This window comes from Hemitrygon akajei, unplaced genomic scaffold (genome assembly GCF_048418815.1).
Source record: "Hemitrygon akajei unplaced genomic scaffold, sHemAka1.3 Scf000198, whole genome shotgun sequence".
Lineage (NCBI taxonomy): Eukaryota > Metazoa > Chordata > Chondrichthyes > Myliobatiformes > Dasyatidae > Hemitrygon > Hemitrygon akajei.
This window is the reverse complement of record NW_027332083.1, coordinates 51,415-73,142: the sequence shown is the minus strand read 5'-3', so window position 1 is coordinate 73,142 and position 21,728 is coordinate 51,415. Positions and strand designations below refer to the sequence as shown.

At 58.2% G+C, this 21,728-nt stretch overlaps 1 protein-coding gene across 4 annotated transcripts in view; it reads left to right on the top strand.

The window, feature by feature from the left end:
• Window positions 1–5,326: 5,326 nt before the first annotated feature.
• Window positions 5,327–21,728, top strand: part of LOC140724373 (uncharacterized) — a 30,297-nt gene continuing 13,895 nt past the window's right edge. For 2 of the 4 annotated variants that reach the window (XM_073038817.1, XM_073038820.1), the window contains exons 1-4: window positions 5,327–5,665; window positions 7,333–7,696; window positions 9,143–9,247; window positions 9,676–9,840. In XM_073038817.1, the coding sequence (XP_072894918.1) occupies window positions 7,540–7,696; window positions 9,143–9,247; window positions 9,676–9,840 (427 nt within the window). In that variant the 5' untranslated portion in view covers window positions 5,327–5,665; window positions 7,333–7,539. Of the gene's footprint in view, window positions 5,666–5,921; window positions 5,999–7,332; window positions 7,697–9,142; window positions 9,248–9,675; window positions 9,841–21,728 lie in introns of those variants that run through there. The other 2 variants (XM_073038818.1, XM_073038819.1) reach the window with 2 other exon arrangements.

The following is a 21,728-nucleotide window of genomic DNA, read 5'->3' as shown; positions in this document are numbered from 1 at the left end:
CTTGTAAATAGTTCTGGTCGCCCCACTAGCGGTGTCTTGATAAAGGGTCTTGGCCCAAAACGTCGACTCTTTTCCAGATGCTGCCTGGCCTGCTGAGTTCCTCCAGCATTTAGGGTGGGTTGCTCTGGATTTCCAGCGTCTGCCGATTGTCTGGTGTGCAGGAAGAAAGCCGAGGCTTTGGAAATGGTAGAGAATTGACTTAGCAGGATGTTGTCTGGATTAGAGGGGGCATGTGCTGCAACTGGAGGTTGGGGTGGTGGAGGCTGAGGGGAGATCTGAGAGAGATTTGTATGATAATCAGAGGCCTAGATAGAGTAGACAGACAGTATCTTTTTCCCAGGTTGAATTGTCTAATACCAGAGGACATGCATTCAAAGTGAGGGGATAATTTGAAAGATGTGAAGGGCAAGTTTTTCATGCAAAGAGTGGTGAGATCCTGAAGTGTGCTGCCTGGGGTGGTGGTGATAGAGGCAGATACATTAGGCACTTTTAGGAGACGTTTAGATCACCACATGAATTTGAGGAGAATGGAAAGAGGATATGGACATAGTGTTGGCAGAAGAGATTGGTGTAGTTGGCCATTTGATTATTGATTCAATTGGTCCAGTACAACGTTGTGGGCCAAAGGGCCTGTTGCTTTTCCACGGTATGTTCTGTGTTCTGATGAGTCCACAGGTTCATGTCTGAGATTGGGGCGAGGTGAACTTTGTTGGTGTGGGACAGGAACTCAGAGAGCTGGATCAGAGCAGGTTTCTTGCAGGCAAAGTGACATACTCTTTCAGGCGAGATAGCAAGACCTCAAGGTCCACACGTGCCGGTGAAGGACAAGGCTGGTAGGTGTGGGGAACTCTGGATGACGAAGGAGACTGAGGCCAGGAGAAAGAGGGCAGCGTGCACCAGGCTCGGCTAGCTGGAGTCGACTGAATCCTGGATGGGATACAGAAGTGTACGTGAAGGAAATCCAGTGGGGCAAAGGGGACTTGAGATAGCTTCGGTGAGGGCAATCGAGGAAAATCCAGAGACTTAAGTATATTCAGGGCAAAAGAGTAAGTAGGGCCCATCAAAGATCAAAATGTACATCTATGTGTGGAGCCCCAGGAGATAAGGCAAAGTACTTGGTAAATATTTCTCTTCTGCTTTTACTGTGGAGAAAGTCATGAGGACTTATAGGAATGGTAATCAGAGGGGTCCTGGGAAAATCTGCATTACAGTGGAGGAAGTGCCAACTGCCTTAATGTATGAAGGTAGATATATCTGCAGGTCCTGGTGGGTTTATCCAAGAACACTGGGGAGGCCAGACAAGACGTGCAAGACAAGGTCTATGCAGTGTCAATAGCCATGGGTCAGGAGACAGGAGTGCGGGTAATGTTGTGTCTTTATTTAAGAAGGGTGCCAAAGAGAATCCTGAGTCCTGTGGACCAGTAGGCCTAAAGTCTGCGGTTGGTAAGTTACTGGGGAGAACTCTGAGGGATAAGCTGGGTGATGCATCTGGAAAACAAGGGTCGATTAGGTGTGGTCAACGCGGCTTTGTGTGTGGGAGATCAGATCTGACGAGCTTGAGTTTTGTTTTGATGAAGGTTGACGAGGGCAGGGTGGTAGACGTCTATAGAATAGAATTAGATTTTTTATTACTGGTATGTGTCATGGTGTTTTACAGCAGCAGTTCAGTGCAATACATAAAATATACTACAAATTCTGAGAGAGGGCTCTGTCGGTCAGAGCTGACGTAGCTGTCCAGATAAGCAAGCCTGGGCAGTACGATATGGAGAGAAAGCTGTTGCCCATATAGCACACCCCCTCCCCCCCACGGATCTGATGAACCCAAAGGAATGGCAGAGACTGATAAAGTGGCACCAGCAGCGTCGCAGGAGTTGCCAGTCAGCGTTGAACTCAAATAAAGACTGCCTTCTGAACTCCAGCTCCGGATTTTTCCCTCGGGGTTTACTCTCGTAGCCTTCCCTGTGAGTGGATATATGCAGCTATACATTATAATTCTCACTGTTACCATCAGGTAGGAGGTACAGAAGCCTGAAGGCACACACTCAGCGATTCAGCATCAGCTTCTTCCCCTCTGCCGTCCGATTCCTGAATGGACATCGAACCCCTGAACACTGCCTCACTGTTTTAATGTGTATTTCTTGGGGGGGGTTTGCATGATTTTAATCTATTCAATATATGTATACTGTAATCTATTTATTTTCTTCTATAATATGTATTTCATTGAACTACTGCTGCTATATTAACAAATTTCATGACGCATGCCATTGATAATAAACCTGATTCTGATTCTGATGCAGTGCAAACAGGGAGGAAAATGGTGGGGTAGTGCACATGGCTTCATGGGCCATTCAGAAATCTGACGGCAGAGGGGACGAAACTGTTCCTGAAAACGTTGAGTGTCTCCAGTCTCCTGTTCCTCCTTCCCAGTGGTAGTAAAGAGGAGAGGGCCTGTCCTGGATGGTGAAGGTCCATCACACTTTTCTGAGGCATCGCTTACTGAAGATGTCCTCGATGATGGGGAAGATAGTGCCCGTGGTGGATCTGACTGAGTTTACAACCCTCAGCTGCTTTTTCCGATCCTGTGCAGTGGCCCCTCCACACCAGACAGTGATACAACCAGTCAGAATCATCTCCACAGTACATCTGGGGAAATACGCCATGGGTGGTGAGTCACGGGTGTGAGGAGAGTAGAGCAGAGGGCTCAGCACGCATCCTTGAGGGGCGCTGGTGTCGATGGTCGTCCAGGAGATGTTATTTCCAATCTGCACTGACGGTGGTCTTCTGCTGAAGTCAAGGATCCAGTTGGAGAAGGTGGTAGAGGACCAGGTTTTGAAGTACAGAGGGGACAGCGGTGGTGATATGTGATCAATAAGTGGCAGCCTGACGTACATATTGCTGTTATGCAGGTGTATGTGGACTCCGGTAAGGCTCTTGAGAAGGTTCTACAGGGTGGGCTGCTCTGGACGGTTAGGTCGCCTGTGGTCCAGGGGGAGCTGGCGAGTTGTCCACAGAATCGGCCTGACGGTAGGCAGTGGGGGATGGTTATTTCTCAGGCTGGAGGCCTGTGGCTGGTGGTGTGCCTCAGAGGTCGGTGCTGGGCCACTTTATTTGCTAATTCCTGTGCCCAATAAAGCGGTCACTGAGTGTACAGGAATGTTCGTGGTCTTCTGCTGCTGTAGCCCATCCACTTCGAGGTGTTGTGCGTTCAGAGACGCTGTTCTCCACACCGCTGTTGTAACGTGGTTATTCAAGTTCCTGTCACATTCCGGTCAGCTTGAGCCAGTCTTGCCATTCTCCTCTGACCTCTCTAATTAACAAGGCATTTTCACCCTCAGAAATTTTGTTTTTTGCCCCATTCTCTGTAAACTCTGGAGACCGTTATTTTTGAAAATCCCAGGAGGTCAGCATTTTCTGAGATTCTCAAACCAACTCGTCTGGCACCAACAATTTTTCCACAGTCAAAGTCACTTAGAACACATTTCCTGCCCATTCTCATGGTTGGTCTGAGCAACCGAACCTCTTGACCATGTCTGCATGCTTTTATGCATTGGGTTGCAGGTACATGATTGGCTGATTAGATACTTGCATTAACGTGCAGGTGTACCTAATAAAGTGGCCACTGAGTGTGTATGGACGATTTGGATGACAATGCACAATATGATGACATTAAAATAGATGATATTAACATTGAAGAACATTATCAAAGCTGATCTTTATCAGCTCGATGAGAGAGCCAAGAGGTTGCAATTTGGAAAGTCAAATCAAGGTAGGGTTTTCACAGTAACCTGGAGAGTGTTGTAGAACAGAGAGGCTTTGGAGTACAAGTACACAGCTCCCTGGAAGTGCAGTCAAGTTAATACTGAAGGCTTTTGTCAACTTGGGCTTCATGGGTCGGGGGGCTGAGCAGAGAAGGCGGGAGGCCATGGTGTGGTTGTACAGGACGCAGACGTGGCCACACTAGGAGTGCAGTGCTCGGTCACCCTGCTCCAGGAAAGAGAATTCCGTCCTGGACTGTCCCGAGCCCAGCTGCAAGAGGAGGAGATTTGGGCGTGGGTGAAGACCCATTGCTATTGAAATACCAGCAGAGGCATTTAAGTCCACATCCCTGGGAGAGGAAGGATCTTTGATGGGCTACACCTGGGGAAAACTTCAGAGATGAGCCCAGGTCAGAGGACTCTTGAGAGCTGCTGACGGCTCTCTATGTCCTATGCCCTAGTAGGAGTGATGGGCTTAAGTCCGCTGGGAACGAGGTCATTAAACTGTGCCGTACAAACAGAAAGAAACAATAATAATAAATAAGCAAAAAACATTGAGGACATGAGAGTCCTTGAAAGTGAGCTCTTTGGTTGTGGGAGCATTTTGATGAGTGAAGTTTGGTTCAAGAGCCTGATGGCTGAGGGGGAGTAACTGTTCCTGAATATGGTGGTGCAAGTCCTGAGACTTCTGCACCCCCTTTCTGATGGGAGCAGTGGGAAGAGAGCGTGCCCTGGGTCCCTGGTGATGGATGTTGCGTTCCTGGAACATCGTTTCATGTAAATGTGCTGGGTCGTATTTACACTAATATCCCCACCGCTCTGTCATGCCATTCACAGTGAGGGTTTGCTAATAACCCCACCGCCCTCTTACACTGAGAGATTACACTATAGTTAGAACATGATGCCTTGCATCAGAGTTAGGCCATTTGGCCCATTGATTATGGCTGATTTATTAGACCTCTCAACCCCATTCACATGCCTTCTCCCGTATCCTTTCATGCCCTGATTTAGCAAGAACCTGTCGACCAACTCGATGACTTGGCCTACACGGTGGAATTCACACTGATCCCATTGCGGATGCATGATATTTACACTGGTAGTCGCACCATACTGATCGAGGTTAGGGAGTATTATACTTGCACTGACATCCCAATAGCGCTTTGGGGCTGATCACAGTTTCCAGTTATGTGTGACCGTCACTGCAGCATTCCTGCTTGACAGACACTTGGCTGCTCCAGTCACTGATCGCCCTGGCCACCACCTCCACTGTGATTCGGTGTCTTCAGCATATCGCCCCGCCCCATCTTTGACGGACACTTTCCTGCTCCATTCCAGATATTCCCGCCTGGACGCTGATTGACAGCTAGCTTGTCCAGTCACTGATCGACAGCCTTAACACCTCTAATTGACGTTCTAGTCATCGAATGATCAGGCCCGAAGAGTGATAGCCCGCCCAGATCTCAAACTGTCCGAGTGACGTCAGCACCATTTCTCCCCCCCCCCTCCACCCGCGCGCGGCGGATGGGCTTGACGTCACCTGGCGGGCAACCGGAAATGGGGGTCTGCTGGCCGGATGTTCGCCTCAGGATATTGGAGGACCGATTGGGAGTCTGTTTATTCACCAGATCCACAAGGATCCGGGCAGTGAAACGGAGAGTTCGCGTTAGCAGCCAGAGCAAGGGAGGCTTCTGTCGTCGGCGTGTCCGAGAGTGGCCCGTGGGGTGCGGACAGGGGTGGGAGACGGGGACCAGTGGGGTTAATAGAGTCAGGGGCCCGGTGGGATGCAGTTAGGTGAAGGTTCTCATGCCCTGCAGACCTGGAATAAGTCTAGTCACCCTTCTCTGGGCTCTCTCCAGTGCCTTCACATCACTCACGCAATACGGAGACCAAAATTGTACACAGTACTGAAGGTGTGGCCTCACAAACGTATTACACAGTTTAAGGAGAATGTGTCTAGACTTGACCTCCACTGAGGCCCCTCATTCTGTCAGTCTTCCTCATCACCCTGTTCATTGTCTGGATGTTGATAGTGATGAGTCTAGCAGGACACTCACATCCTTCTCTTTCCAACTCTACATCCCCAATTGTATATTTGTGTCTAATATTTCTACTTCCTAAATGTAATACTTTACATTGACTTACGTTAAATTTTATCTGCCCGCATCTGGATTCTATTTCAGTCTAACTGTATTGATTCTGCTGCCTGAATGTTACCAGCTCGTCAACCTAATATTGTGTAATAGGTAAACTTTATTAGTTTATTTGTTACATACTTATCCAGATCATTAACGTAAATTAAAAGCCGTTGTCTAGCTTGCTCAACTTTTCCTCATAAGACATGCTCTGGAATCCAGGCAGCATCCTGGTGAATCGTGGACAGATGAGAGACTGCAGTAGCGGGAAATCTGCACGCGCAAAATGCTGGAGGAACTCAGCGGGTCAGGACAGCATCTATGGAGTGCAATAAGCAGTAGACATTTTGAACCTATACCTTTCACCAGCATGAAGGGTTTTTGCTTTGAATTGATCTGTTAATTTCTCCCTCCATGGATGCTGCCTGGCCTGCTGAGCTCCCCGAGCATTTTGTGTGTGTGTGTTACCTCCTGGTAAGTATTTGCACCCTCCCTAGGGCTTCCACATTCTTCCTCTAAGGGGGCGACCAGAACTGAGCACAATACACTATGTGTGGTTAAACCAGGCTCTTAAAGAATTTGCAACGTTATATCTCTTGACCTCAGTCCCCTGATTAATGAAGGCCAGTGTTGTATGCAATTAATGTTCTGTATTCTGTGTTAACACAGTTGAGTCCGAAAAGTCTTTTTAAAAACCAGCAGAATCTGATTAGTGATAGTTATAAACTCAAGATTCTGCAGATGCTGGAAGTCCAGGAGAGGGTGCGCGTACACAGTCACACACAATGCTGGGGTCAGGCAGCATCTGCAGAGAGAAGGCATACAGTTGACGTTTTGGGCCAAAACCCTTCATCATAAGCTGGAATGAGGTGGGGTAAAGGGCTGAAGAAGGAATCTGATAGAGGAGAGAGGACCAAAGTGGAAGAGGGAGGGAGGGGATCGGCAGCAAAAGAGAAGATTTAAGAGGGGAGCTGGAATAGAAAAGAGGGGGGTGGAGAAATTACTTGAAATCTGGGCAACACACACAAAATGCTGGAGGAACTCAGCAGGTCAGACGGTGTCTACGGACAGAGTAACACACACAAAATGCTGGAGGAACTCAGCAGGTCAGACGGTGTCTACGGACAGAGTAACACACACAAAATGCTGGAGGAACTCAGCAGGTCAGGCAGCATCTGTGGAAAAGAGTAAACAGTCGACGTTTTGAGCCAAAACCCTTTGGCTGGACTTCAGCCCAAACGTCGACTGTACTTTTATTCTGTAGATGCTGCCTGGCCTGCTGAGCTCCCCAGCATTTTGTGTGCATTGCCCAGATTTCCAGTATCTGCAGATTTTCCTGTGATCAATAGATTTTTATGCCGTCAGGTCTGAGGATATCCAGATGAATCTGAGGTGCTTGTAATAACTGCAACTGTTAAGAATGATAGATTTTGAATTTCATACAGGTGACCTATCTAACTGGGCAACAAGTACCCGGAAGGCAAGAAGAGAGTGTGGGTCTGGGGTCGGTGTGCCAGCGAGGGAACCTTTATCTTGGAGGGGGCCAGATCGATCCCCGGTGGCTGGGTGACACTGAAGGTTGGGAGGCAGGGTCCTGCTGAGGGTCGGCGTGTGCCTCCGTCGGAGGGGAGGTTTCGGCAGCGGGTCGAGTGATGTGGGGCAGCAAAGGAGGGTCGTCCCGAGGGCGCCAGCAGCGCGAGGACCAGCAGGCGGCGGGCGAGGCGGAAGCCTACGAGGAGCAGAGCGAGCTGCCTGACATGGTCATGGAGATCGAGGACGACGTGCTGGAGGAGTACAATGAGTCGGAGGGTGAGTGGCCACTGCTCCCTGGGGCAGAATCGGGTCCCCTTAGACTTTGAGGGGCACGGAACCCCGAGGTACAGAAAGAGGTTGGAGAGGTCAAGGCTTCATTCCCTGGAGTGCAGGGGAACGAAGAGAGATCTTTCAGAATCATGAGAGGTATGTTCAGAGGGAATATACGCAGAGTTTTCTCCCCACTCACGTTGGCTGAGGCGAGAACTGGAGGTCACGGGTGCAGGGTGAAAGGTGAAGCGATTGAGGTGAACGAGGGCGATCTTTTCACTCGGAGAGGGTGCCGGGAGCGTGGGCCGAGATACCAGTGCAAGTGCTGGACACAAGTTCGATTGCAACTTGGAAGAGAAGTTTGAAGGGCCATTGTCAAGCTGCAGGTCATGGGACTGGGCCAGCACAGACTAGATGGGCCAAAGGGCAAAGAACAGTACAGCACCGGAATAGGACCTTCCTGTGTCGTGCTGAACCAATTGAGTTAGTAATCAAATGGTCAACCAAACGAATCCCTTCTGCCAATCCAATGTCCACTTTTCCTTACGGTCGTGTGCCAAGTCCCAAATATATCTGCCCCTACCACCACCCCAGGCATTCCAGGCACCCACATTCGATGTATAAAAAAAAACAACCCTACCCCCTCTCACCTTCGATGCCTGCACTCTGGTATATGACATTTCAACCCTGGGAAAGAGATACTCTCTGTCCACTCTATCTCTGCCTCTCAGATGTTATAAACCTCTATCCGATCTCCCCTCAGCCTCCGATGCTCCAGAGAAAACAACCCAAGTTTATCCTGCCTCTCGTGATAGCACATGCCCTCTAAACCAGACAGCATCCTGGTAAACCTCTCCTGCACCCTCCAAAGCCTCAGCTTCTTTAATAGAGTGAGGCCACCAGAACAGAATACAAGACACCAGATGTGGGCGGACTAGAACTTTGTAAACCTGCAAACATAACTTCCCGACTTTGAGCTTGGTGCCTCGACTAATAAAGGCAAGCACTTTCAGGAGGGGTAACAATTTGCACCCCAAGATCGCTCTGCTCAGCAGCAGAGATTTGCCTGATACTGCTTGATAATTCCACCAAAATAAAGGGGAGGTAAGAGAGGGACGGGAAGTGAGGTACGGCCAGAGGGGTGGTGCGTAGGGTTAGTAGAGGAGGGGGGCAGTGTGGGTGGTGAGGGAGAAGAGGGGAAGGTGTGTGAATCGGAGACGGCTGGGCAGTGGGAGGGAGGGGGGATGGGGCGGTGAGAGAGCGGGTGTGTCCTTGATGTCCATTTGATAAGACAGGGAGCCCTGGGGGGTGGGGGGGTTGTGGGAGGTAGGGTCTCAGTGGGAAGTGAGAGGCGGAGCAGTAGGTCCCTGGTGTGTGTCTGGGTTCTTGATGGGGTCAGTGCCTGTGCTCTAACTGTGTTCCCCCACCTCCCAACCCCTGCCCTGACTGCAGGAACTGACCAGGACAAGAGCCAGCTGCTGGCCAAAGCCCTGGCCCTGCTGGGCCTGCTGGTCTGCCTGGTGCTGCTCGGACTGATGGTCTACTTCGGAGTGACCTGTGAGTGAGTAAACCATGTTCCCCTTCAACCTCGTCTCGCTCTGCCTCACCCTCATCCCCTCGCCTCACCCTTGTTTTCTCCTGTCTCGCCCTTTCACTATCACGTCCCACCACCCAGTCCCACTCGCCCCGTCCGCCGACACTTCGCCCTCGCCTGTGTGCTCCATCTTGCCCTTACATGCCTCACTGTCCACCCACCTCACATTTGCCTCACCCCATCTCACTCCACCTACACCCTCGCCCGACCTCACGCTTGCCCACCCGCCCGTGCCCAGTCCTGCCCCCCACCCTGCGTCCCTCACCTTCACACCATCATATCTCCCCTCACATCACTGCCTCAACCTCGTCCCATCCCAGCACTGCCTCCACCTGTACTCATCCCCCTGCCTCCCTCGGGACTACTCACGGCCTGTCCACTCGCTGTCCAGATGATAAGATGCGTCAGCGGCTGCGGCAGGCACGGGAAGGTCTGCAGAACACGACGAAGCAATATCTAAAGCTGCAGCAGAGAGCCCGAATGCAGGAGGAGCAGTACTGCAGTCACTTCCGTAACTCCACTCAACACTGGCTGCAGCTCTTCTGTGAGAAGTACGGTGAGTGCCGGGGGACACGACCCCTCACCAGACCAGACGTGGTGACACTCGACCCCTCACCGGGCCAGACGTGGTGACACTCGACCCCTCACTGGCGTGAGGACTGGACGTGGTGACACTCGACCCGTCACCGGCGTGAGGACCGGACGTGGTGACACTCGACCCCTCACTGGCGTGAGGACTGGACGTGGTGACACTCGACCCGTCACCGGCGTGAGGACCGGACATGGTGACACTCGACCCCTCACCGTGGTGAGGACCGGACGTGGTGACACTCGACCCCTCACCGGCGTGAGGACCGGACGTGGTGACACTCGACCCCTCACCGGCGTGAGGACTGGACATGGTGACACTCGACCCCTCACCGGGGTGAGGACCGGACGTGGTGACACTCGACCCCTCACCGGGCCAGACGTGGTGACACTCGAACCCTCACCGGGGTGAGGACCGGACGTGGTGACACACAACCCCTCACCGGCGTGAGGACTGGACGTGGTGACACACAACCCCTCACCGGAGTGAGGACTGGACGTGGTGACACTTGAACCCTCACCGGGCCAGACGTGGTGACACTCGACCCCTCACCGGCGTGAGGACTGGACGTGGTGACACTCGAACCCTCACCGGGCCAGACGTGGTGACACTCGAACCCTCACCGGGGTGAGGACTGGACGTGGTGACACTCGACCCCTCACCGGCGTGAGGACCGGACGTGGTGACACTCGACCCCTCACCGGAGTGAGGACTGGACGTGGTGACACTCGACCCCTCACTGGCGTGAGGACCGGACGTGGTGACTCTCGACCCCTCACCGGGGTGAGGACCGGACGTGGTGACACACAACCCCTCACCGGAGTGAGGACCGGACGTGGTGACACTCAACCCCTCACCGGGCCAGACGTGGTGACTCTCGATCCCTCACCGGCGTGAGGACCGGACGTGGTGACACTCGAACCCTCACCGGGGTGAGGACCGGACATGGTGACACTCGACCCCTCACCGTGGTGAGGACCGGACGTGGTGACACACAACCCCTCACCGGAGTGAGGACCGGACATGGTGACACTCGAACCCTCACCGGGGTGAGGACCGGACATGGTGACACTCAACCCCTCACCGGCGTGAGGACTGGACGTGGTGACACTCGAACCCTCACCGGGCCAGACGTGGTGACACTCGAACCCTCACCGGGGTGAGGACCGGACATGGTGACACTCGACCCCTCACCGTGGTGAGGACCGGACGTGGTGACACACAACCCCTCACCGGAGTGAGGACCGGACATGGTGACACTCGAACCCTCACCGGGCCAGACGTGGTGACACTCGAACCCTCACCGGGGTGAGGATCGGACGTGGTGACACTCGAACCCTCACCGGGCCAGACGTGGTGACACACAACCCCTCACCGGCGTGAGGACTGGACGTGGTGACACTCGAACCCTCACCGGGCCAGACGTGGTGACACTCGAACCCTCACCGGGGTGAGGATCGGACGTGGTGACACTCGAACCCTCACCGGGCCAGACGTGGTGACACTCGACCCCTCACCGGGGTGAGGATCGGACGTGGTGACACTCGACCCTTCACCGTGCCAGACGTGGTGACACTCGACCCCTCACTGGCGTGAGGACCGGACATGGTGACTCTCGACCCCTCACCGGGGTGAGGACCGGACGTGGTGACACTCAACCCCTCACCGGCGTGAGGACTGGACGTGGTGACACTCGAACCCTCACCGGGCCAGACGTGGTGACACTCGAACCCTCACCGGGGTGAGGACTGGACGTGGTGACACTCGACCCCTCACCGGCGTGAGGACCGGACGTGGTGACACTCGACCCCTCACCGGAGTGAGGACTGGACGTGGTGACACTCGACCCCTCACTGGCGTGAGGACCGGACGTGGTGACTCTCGACCCCTCACCGGGGTGAGGACCGGACGTGGTGACACTCGACCCCTCACCGGGGTGAGGACCGGACGTGGTGACACACAACCCCTCACCGGCGTGAGGACCGGACGTGGTGACACTCAACCCCTCACCGGGGTGAGGACCGGACGTGGTGACTCTCGACCCCTCACCGGGCCAGACGTGGTGACTCTCGACCCCTCACCGGCGTGAGGACCGGACGTGGTGACACTCAACCCCTCACCTGGGTGAGGACCGGACATGGTGACACTCGACCCCTCACCTGGGTGAGGACCGGACGTGGTGACTCTCGACCCTTCACCGTGCCAGACGTGGTGACACTCGACCCCTCACCGGCGTGAGGACTGGACGTGGTGACACTCGACCCCTCACCGGCGTGAGGACTGGACGTGGTGACACTCGACCCCTCACCGGGCCAGATGTGATGACACTCGACCCCTCACCGGCGTGAGGACCGGACATGGTGACACTCGACCCCTCACCGGGGTGAGGATCGGACGTGGTGACACTCGACCCTTCACCGTGCCAGACGTGGTGACACTCGACCTCTCACCGGCGTGAGGACCGGACGTGGTGACACTCGACCTCTCACCGGCGTGAGGACCGGACGTGGTGACACACAACCCCTCACCGGGGTGAGGACCGGACGTGGTGACACACAACCCCTCACCGGGCCAGACGTGGTGACACTCGATCCCACACCGTGGTGAGGACCGGACATGGTGACACACAACCCCTCACCGTGGTGAGGACCGGACGTGGTGACACTCGACCCCTCACCGGGGTGAGGACCGGACATGGTGACACTCGAACCCTCACCGGGGTGAGGACCAGACGTGGTGACACTCGACCCCTCACCGTGGTGAGGACCGGACATGGTGACACTCAACCCCTCACCGGGGTGAGGACCGGACATGGTGACACTCGAACCCTCACCGGGGTGAGGACCGGACATGGTGACACTCGAACCCTCACCGGGGTGAGGACCAGACGTGGTGACACTCGACCCCTCACCGTGGTGAGGACCGGACATGGTGACACTCAACCCCTCACCGGGGTGAGGACCGGACATGGTGACACTCGAACCCTCACCGGGGTGAGGACCGGACATGGTGACACTCGAACCCTCACCGGGGTGAGGACCGGACATGGTGACACTCGAACCCTCACCGGGGTGAGGACCGGACGTGGTGACACTCGACCCCTCACCGTGGTGAGGACCGGACATGGTGACACTCAACCCCTCACTGGCGTGAGGACCGGACGTGGTGACTCTCGACCCCTCACCGTGGTGAGGACCGGACGTGGTGACACTCGACCCCTCACCGTGGTGAGGACCGGACGTGGTGACACTCGACCACTCACCGGGGTGAGGACCGGACGTGGTGACACTCGACCCCTCACCGTGGTGAGGACCGGACGTGGTGACACTCGACCCCTCACCGGGGTGAGGACCGGACGTGGTGACACTCGACCCCTCACCGTGGTGAGGACCGGACGTGGTGACACTCGACCACTCACCGGGGTGAGGACCGGACGTGGTGACACTCGACCCCTCACCGTGGTGAGGACCGGACGTGGTGACACTCGACCACTCACCGGGGTGAGGACCGGACGTGGTGACACTCGACCCCTCACCGGGGTGAGGACCGGACGTGGTGACACTCGACCCCTCACCGGGGTGAGGACCGGACGTGGTGACACTCGACCCCTCACCGGGCCAGACGTGGTGACACTCGACCCCTCACCGTGGTGAGGACCGGACATGGTGACACTCGACCCCTCACCGGGGTGAGGACCGGACATGGTGACACTCGACCCCTCACCGGGGTGAGGACCGGACATGGTGACACTCGACCCCTCACCGGGGTGAGGACCGGACGTGGTGACACTCGACCCCTCACCGGGGTGAGGACCGGACGTGGTGACACTCGACCCCTCACCGGAGTGAGGACCGGACGTGGTGACACTCAACCCCTCAACGGGGTGAGGACCGGACATGGTGACTCTCGACCCCTCACCGTGGTGAGGACCAGACGTGGTGACACTCAACCCCTCACCAGAGTGAGGACCGGACATGTTGACTCTCGACCCCTCACCGGAGTGAGGACCGGACGTGGTGACACACAACCCCTCACCGTGGTGAGGACCGGACATGGTGACACTCGACCCCTCACCGTGGTGAGGACCAGACGTGGTGACACTCAACCCCTCACCGGAGTGAGGACCGGACATGGTGACACTCAACCCCTCACCAGAGTGAGGACCGGACATGGTGACACTCAACCCCTCACCGGAGTGAGGACCGGACATGGTGACACTCGACCCCTCACCGGAGTGAGGACCGGACATGGTGACACTCAACCCCTCACCGGAGTGAGGACCGGACATGGTGACACTCAACCCCTCACCAGAGTGAGGACCGGACATGGTGACACTCAACCCCTCACCGGAGTGAGGACCGGACATGGTGACACTCAACCCCTCACCAGAGTGAGGACCGGACATGGTGACACTCAACCCCTCACCAGAGTGAGGACCGGACATGGTGACACTCAACCCCTCACCAGAGTGAGGACTGGACATGGTGACACTCAACCCCTCACCAGAGTGAGGACTGGACATGGTGACACTCAACCCCTCACCGGAGTGAGGACCGGACGTGGTGACACTCAACCCCTCACCAGAGTGAGGACCGGACGTGGTGACACTCGACCCCTCACCGGGCCAGATGTGGTGACACTCAACCCCTCACCAGAGTGAGGACTGGACATGGTGACACTCAACCCCTCACCGGAGTGAGGACCGGACATGGTGACACTCGACCCCTCACCGGAGTGAGGACCGGACATGGTGACACTCAACCCCTTACCGGAGTGAGGACCAGACGTGGTGACACTCGACCCCTCACCGTGGTGAGGACCGGACGTGGTGACACTCGACCCCTCACCGGAGTGAGGACCGGACGTGGTGACACTCGACCCCTCACCGGGCCAGATGTGGTGACACTCAACCCCTCACCGTGGTGAGGACCGGACATGGTGACACTCGACCTCTCACCGGAGTGAGGACCGGACGTGGTGACACTCAACCCCTCACCGGAGTGAGGACCGGACGTGGTGACACTCGACCCCTCACCGGAGTGAGGACCGGACGTGGTGACACTCAACCCCTCACCGGAGTGAGGACCGGACGTGGTGACACTCAACCCCTCACCGGAGTGAGGACCGGACGTGGTGACACTCAACCCCTCACCGGAGTGAGGACCGGACATGGTGACACTCAACCCCTCACCGTGGTGAGGACTGGACATGGTGACACTCGACCCCTCACCGGAGTGAGGACCGGACGTGGTGACACTCAACCCCTCACCGGAGTGAGGACTGGACGTGGTGACACTCGACCCCTCACCGGGCCAGACGTGGTGACACTCGACCCCTCACCGGAGTGAGGACCGGACATGGTGACACTCAACCCCTCACCGGAGTGAGGACCAGACGTGGTGACACTCGACCTCTCACCGGAGTGAGGACCGGACGTGGTGACACTCAACCCCTCACCGTGGTGAGGACCGGACGTGGTGACACTCGACCCCTCACCGGGCCAGACGTGGTGACACTCGATCCCACACCGTGGTGAGGACCGGACATGGTGACACACAACCCCTCACCGTGGTGAGGACCGGACGTGGTGACACTCGACCCCTCACCGGGGTGAGGACCGGACATGGTGACACTCGAACCCTCACCGGGGTGAGGACCAGACGTGGTGACACTCGACCCCTCACCGTGGTGAGGACCGGACATGGTGACACTCAACCCCTCACTGGCGTGAGGACCGGACGTGGTGACTCTCGACCCCTCACCGTGGTGAGGACCGGACGTGGTGACACTCGACCCCTCACCGTGGTGAGGACCGGACGTGGTGACACTCGACCACTCACCGGGGTGAGGACCGGACGTGGTGACACTCAACCCCTCACCGTGGTGAGGACCGGACATGGTGACACTCGACCCCTCACCGGGGTGAGGACCGGACATGGTGACACTCGACCCCTCACCGGGGTGAGGACCGGACGTGGTGACACTCGACCCCTCACCGGGGTGAGGACCGGACGTGGTGACACTCGACCCCTCACCGGAGTGAGGACCGGACGTGGTGACACTCAACCCCTCAACGGGGTGAGGACCGGACATGGTGACTCTCGACCCCTCACCGGGGTGAGGACCGGACATGGTGACACTCGACCCCTCACCGGAGTGAGGACCGGACGTGGTGACACTCAACCCCTCACCAGAGTGAGGACCGGACATGGTGACTCTCGACCCCTCACCGGAGTGAGGACCGGACGTGGTGACACACAACCCCTCACCGTGGTGAGGACCGGACATGGTGACACTCGACCCCTCACCGGAGTGAGGACCGGACATGGTGACACTCAACCCCTCACCAGAGTGAGGACCGGACATGGTGACACTCAACCCCTCACCGGAGTGAGGACCAGACGTGGTGACACTCGACCCCTCACCGGAGTGAGGACCGGACGTGGTGACACTCAACCCCTCACCGGCGTGAGGACCGGACATGGTGACACTCAACCCCTCACCAGAGTGAGGACTGGACATGGTGACACTCAACCCCTCACCAGAGTGAGGACTGGACATGGTGACACTCAACCCCTCACCAGAGTGAGGACTGGACATGGTGACACTCAACCCCTCACCAGAGTGAGGACTGGACATGGTGACACTCAACCCCTCACCGGCGTGAGGACCGGACATGGTGACACTCAACCCCTCACCAGAGTGAGGACTGGACATGGTGACACTCAACCCCTCACCGGCGTGAGGACCGGACATGGTGACACTCAACCCCTCACCGGCGTGAGGACTGGACATGGTGACACTCAACCCCTCACCAGAGTGAGGACTGGACATGGTGACACTCAACCCCTCACCAGAGTGAGGACCGGACGTGGTGACACTCAACCCCTCACCGGCGTGAGGACCGGACATGGTGACACTCGACCCCTCACCAGAGTGAGGACTGGACATGGTGACACTCAACCCCTCACCAGAGTGAGGACTGGACATGGTGACACTCAACCCCTCACCAGAGTGAGGACTGGACATGGTGACACTCAACCCCTCACCAGAGTGAGGACTGGACATGGTGACACTCAACCCCTCACCGGCGTGAGGACCGGACATGGTGACACTCAACCCCTCACCAGAGTGAGGACTGGACATGGTGACACTCAACCCCTCACCGGCGTGAGGACCGGACATGGTGACACTCAACCCCTCACCGGCGTGAGGACTGGACATGGTGACACTCAACCCCTCACCAGAGTGAGGACTGGACATGGTGACACTCAACCCCTCACCAGAGTGAGGACCGGACGTGGTGACACTCAACCCCTCACCGGCGTGAGGACCGGACATGGTGACACTCAACCCCTCACCAGAGTGAGGACTGGACATGGTGACACTCAACCCCTCACCAGAGTGAGGACTGGACATGGTGACACTCAACCCCTCACCAGAGTGAGGACTGGACATGGTGACACTCAACCCCTCACCAGAGTGAGGACCGGACGTGGTGACACTCAACCCCTCACCAGAGTGAGGACCGGACGTGGTGACACTCGACCCCTCACCGGCGTGAGGACCGGACGTGGTGACACTCAACCCCTCACCAGAGTGAGGACTGGACATGGTGACACTCAACCCCTCACCGGAGTGAGGACCGGACGTGGTGACACTCGACCCCTCACCGGGCCAGATGTGGTGACACTCAACCCCTCACCGTGGTGAGGACCGGACGTGGTGACACTCGACCCCTCACCGGAGTGAGGACCGGACGTGGTGACACTCGACCCCTCACCGGAGTGAGGACCGGACGTGGTGACACTCGACCCCTCACCGGAGTGAGGACCGGACGTGGTGACACTCAACCCCTCACCGGAGTGAGGACCGGACGTGGTGACACTCAACCCCTCACCGGAGTGAGGACCGGACGTGGTGACACTCGACCCCTCACCGGGCCAGATGTGGTGACACTCAACCCCTCACCGTGGTGAGGACCGGACATGGTGACACTCGACCTCTCACCGGAGTGAGGACCGGACGTGGTGACACTCAACCCCTCACCGGAGTGAGGACCGGACATGGTGACACTCAACCCCTCACCGTGGTGAGGACTGGACATGGTGACACTCGACCCCTCACCGGAGTGAGGACCGGACGTGGTGACACTCAACCCCTCACCGGAGTGAGGACTGGACGTGGTGACACTCGACCCCTCACCGGGCCAGACGTGGTGACACTCGACCCCTCACCGGAGTGAGGACCGGACATGGTGACACTCAACCCCTCACCGGAGTGAGGACCAGACGTGGTGACACTCGACCTCTCACCGGAGTGAGGACCGGACGTGGTGACACTCAACCCCTCACCGTGGTGAGGACCGGACGTGGTGACACTCGACCCCTCACCGGAGTGAGGACCGGACGTGGTGACACTCGACCCCTCACCGTGGTGAGGACCGGACGTGGTGACACTCGACCCCTCACCGGGGTGAGGACCGGACGTGGTGACACTCGACCCCTCACCGGAGTGAGGACCGGACGTGGTGACACTCGACCCCTCACCGTGGTGAGGACCGGACGTGGTGACACTCGACCCCTCACCGGAGTGAGGACCGGACGTGGTGACACTCGACCCCTCACCGTGGTGAGGACCGGACGTGGTGACACTCGACCCCTCACCGTGGTGAGGACCGGACGTGGTGACACTCGACCCCTCACCGGGGTGAGGACCGGACGTGGTGACACTCGACCCCTCACCGTGGTGAGGACCGGACGTGGTGACTCTCGACCCCTCACCGGAGTGAGGACCGGACGTGGTGACACTCGACCCCCTCACCGTGGTGAGGACCGGACGTGGTGACTCTCGACCCCTCACCGGAGTGAGGACCGGACGTGGTGACACTCGACCCCTCACCGGGGTGAGGACCGGACGTGGTGACACTCGACCCCTCACCGGGGTGAGGACCGGACGTGGTGACACTCGACCCCTCACCGGGGTGAGGACCGGACGTGGTGACACTCAACCCCTCACCGGGCCAGACGTGGTGACACTCGACCCCTCACCGGAGTGAGGACCGGACATGATGACACACAACCCCTCACCGTGGTGAGAACCGGACATGGTGACACTCAACCCCTCACCGGGGTGAGGACCGGACGTGGTGACACTCGACCCCTCACCGGAGTGAGGACCGGACATGGTGACACTCAACCCCTCACCGGGGTGAGGACCGGACGTGGTGACTCTCGACCCATCACCGGGCCAGACGTGGTGACACTCAACCCCTCACCGGGCCAGACGTGGTGACACTCAACCCCTCACCGTGGTGAGGACCGGACGTGGTGACACTCAACCCCTCACCGGAGTGAGGACCGGATGTGGTGACACTCAACCCCTCACCGGGCCAGACGTGGTGACACTCGACCCCTCACCGTGGTGAGGACCGGACGTGGTGACACTCAACCCCTCACCGGAGTGAGGACCGGACATGGTGACACTCGACCCCTCACCGGGCCAGATGTGGTGACACTCAACCCCTCACCGTGGTGAGGACCGGACGTGGTGACACTCAACCCCTCACCGGAGTGAGGACCAGACGTGGTGACACTCGACCCCTCACCGTGGTGAGGACCGGACGTGGTGACACTCGACCCCTCACCGGGGTGAGGACCGGACGTGGTGACACTCGACCCCTCACCGTGGTGAGGACCGGACGTGGTGACACTCGACCCCTCACCGGGGTGAGGACCGGACGTGGTGACTCTCGACCTGCTCACCGGGGTGAGGACCGGACGTGGTGACACTCGACCCCTCACCGGGGTGAGGACCGGACGTGGTGACACTCAACCCCTCACCGGGCCAGACGTGGTGACACTCGACCCCTCACCGTGGTGAGGACCGGACGTGGTGACACTCAACCCCTCACCGGGCCAGACGTGGTGACACTCGACCCCTCACCGGTGTGAGGACCGGACGTGGTGACACTCAACCCCTCACCGGGCCAGACGTGGTGACACTCGATCCCTCACCAGAGTGAGGACCGGACATGGTGACACTCAACCCCTCACCGGAGTGAGGACCGGACGTGGTGACACTCAACCCCTCACCGGGCCAGACGTGGTGACACTCGACCCCTCACCGGAGTGAGGACCGGACATGGTGACACACAACCCCTCACCGTGGTGAGAACCGGACATGGTGACACTCAACCCCTCACCGGGGTGAGGACCGGACGTGGTGACACTCGACCCCTCACCGGGCCAGACGTGGTGACACTCGACCCCTCACCGGAGTGAGGACCGGACATGGTGACACTCAACCCCTCACCGGGGTGAGGACCGGACGTGGTGACTCTCGACCCCTCACCGGGCCAGACGTGGTGACACTCAACCCCTCACCGTGGTGAGGACCGGACGTGGTGACACTCAACCCCTCACCGGAGTGAGGACCGGACATGGTGACACTCGACCCCTCACCGGGCCAGATGTGGTGACACTCAACCCCTCACCGTGGTGAGGACCGGACGTGGTGACACTCAACCCCTCACCGGAGTGAGGACCGGACGTGGTGACACTCGACCCCTCACCGTGGTGAGGACCGGACGTGGTGACACTCGACCCCTCACCGGCGTGAGGACCGGACGTGGTGACACTCGACCCCTCACCGGAGTGAGGACCAGACGTGGTGACACTCGACCCCTCACCGTGGTGAGGACCGGACGTGGTGACACTCGACCCCTCACCGGCGTGAGGACCGGACGTGGTGACACTCAACCCCTCACCGGGGTGAGGACCGGACGTGGTGACACTCAACCCCTCACCGTGGTGAGGACCGGACATGGTGACACTCGACCCCTCACCGGGGTGAGGACCGGACGTGGTGACTCTCGACCTGCTCACCGGGGTGAGGACCGGACGTGGTGACACTCGACCCCTCACCGGAGTGAGGACCGGACATGGTGACACTCAACCCCTCACCGGGGTGAGGACCGGACGTGGTGACTCTCGACCCCTCACCGGGCCAGACGTGGTGACACTCGACCCCTCACCGTGGTGAGAACCGGACATGGTGACACTCAACCCCTCACCGGAGTGAGGACCGGACATGGTGACACTCAACCCCTCACCGGAGTGAGGACCGGACGTGGTGACACTCGACCCCTCACCGGGGTGAGGACCGGACGTGGTGACACTCGACCCCTCACCGGGGTGAGGACCGGACATGGTGACACTCGAACCCTCACCGGGGTGAGGACCGGACGTGGTGACACTCGACCCCTCACCGTGGTGAGGACCGGACATGGTGACACTCAACCCCTCACTGGCGTGAGGACCGGACATGGTGACACTCGACCCCTCACCGTGGTGAGGACCGGACGTGGTGACACTCGACCCCTCACCGTGGTGAGGACCGGACGTGGTGACACTCGACCACTCACCGGAGTGAGGACCGGACGTGGTGACACTCAACCCCTCACCGTGGTGAGGACCGGACGTGGTGACACTCGAACCCTCACCGGGCCAGACGTGGTGACACTCGACCCCTCACCGGAGTGAGGACCGGACGTGGTGACACTCGACCCCTCACCGTGGTGAGGACCGGACGTGGTGACACTCGACCACTCACCGGAGTGAGGACTGGACATGGTGACACTCAACCCCTCACCGTGGTGAGGACCGGACATGGTGACACTCGACCCCTCACCGGGGTGAGGACCGGACATGGTGACACTCGACCCCTCACCGGGGTGAGGACCGGACATGGTGACACTCGACCCCTCACCGGGGTGAGGACCGGACATGGTGACACTCGACCCCTCACCGGGGTGAGGACCGGACGTGGTGACACTCGACCCCTCACCGGGGTGA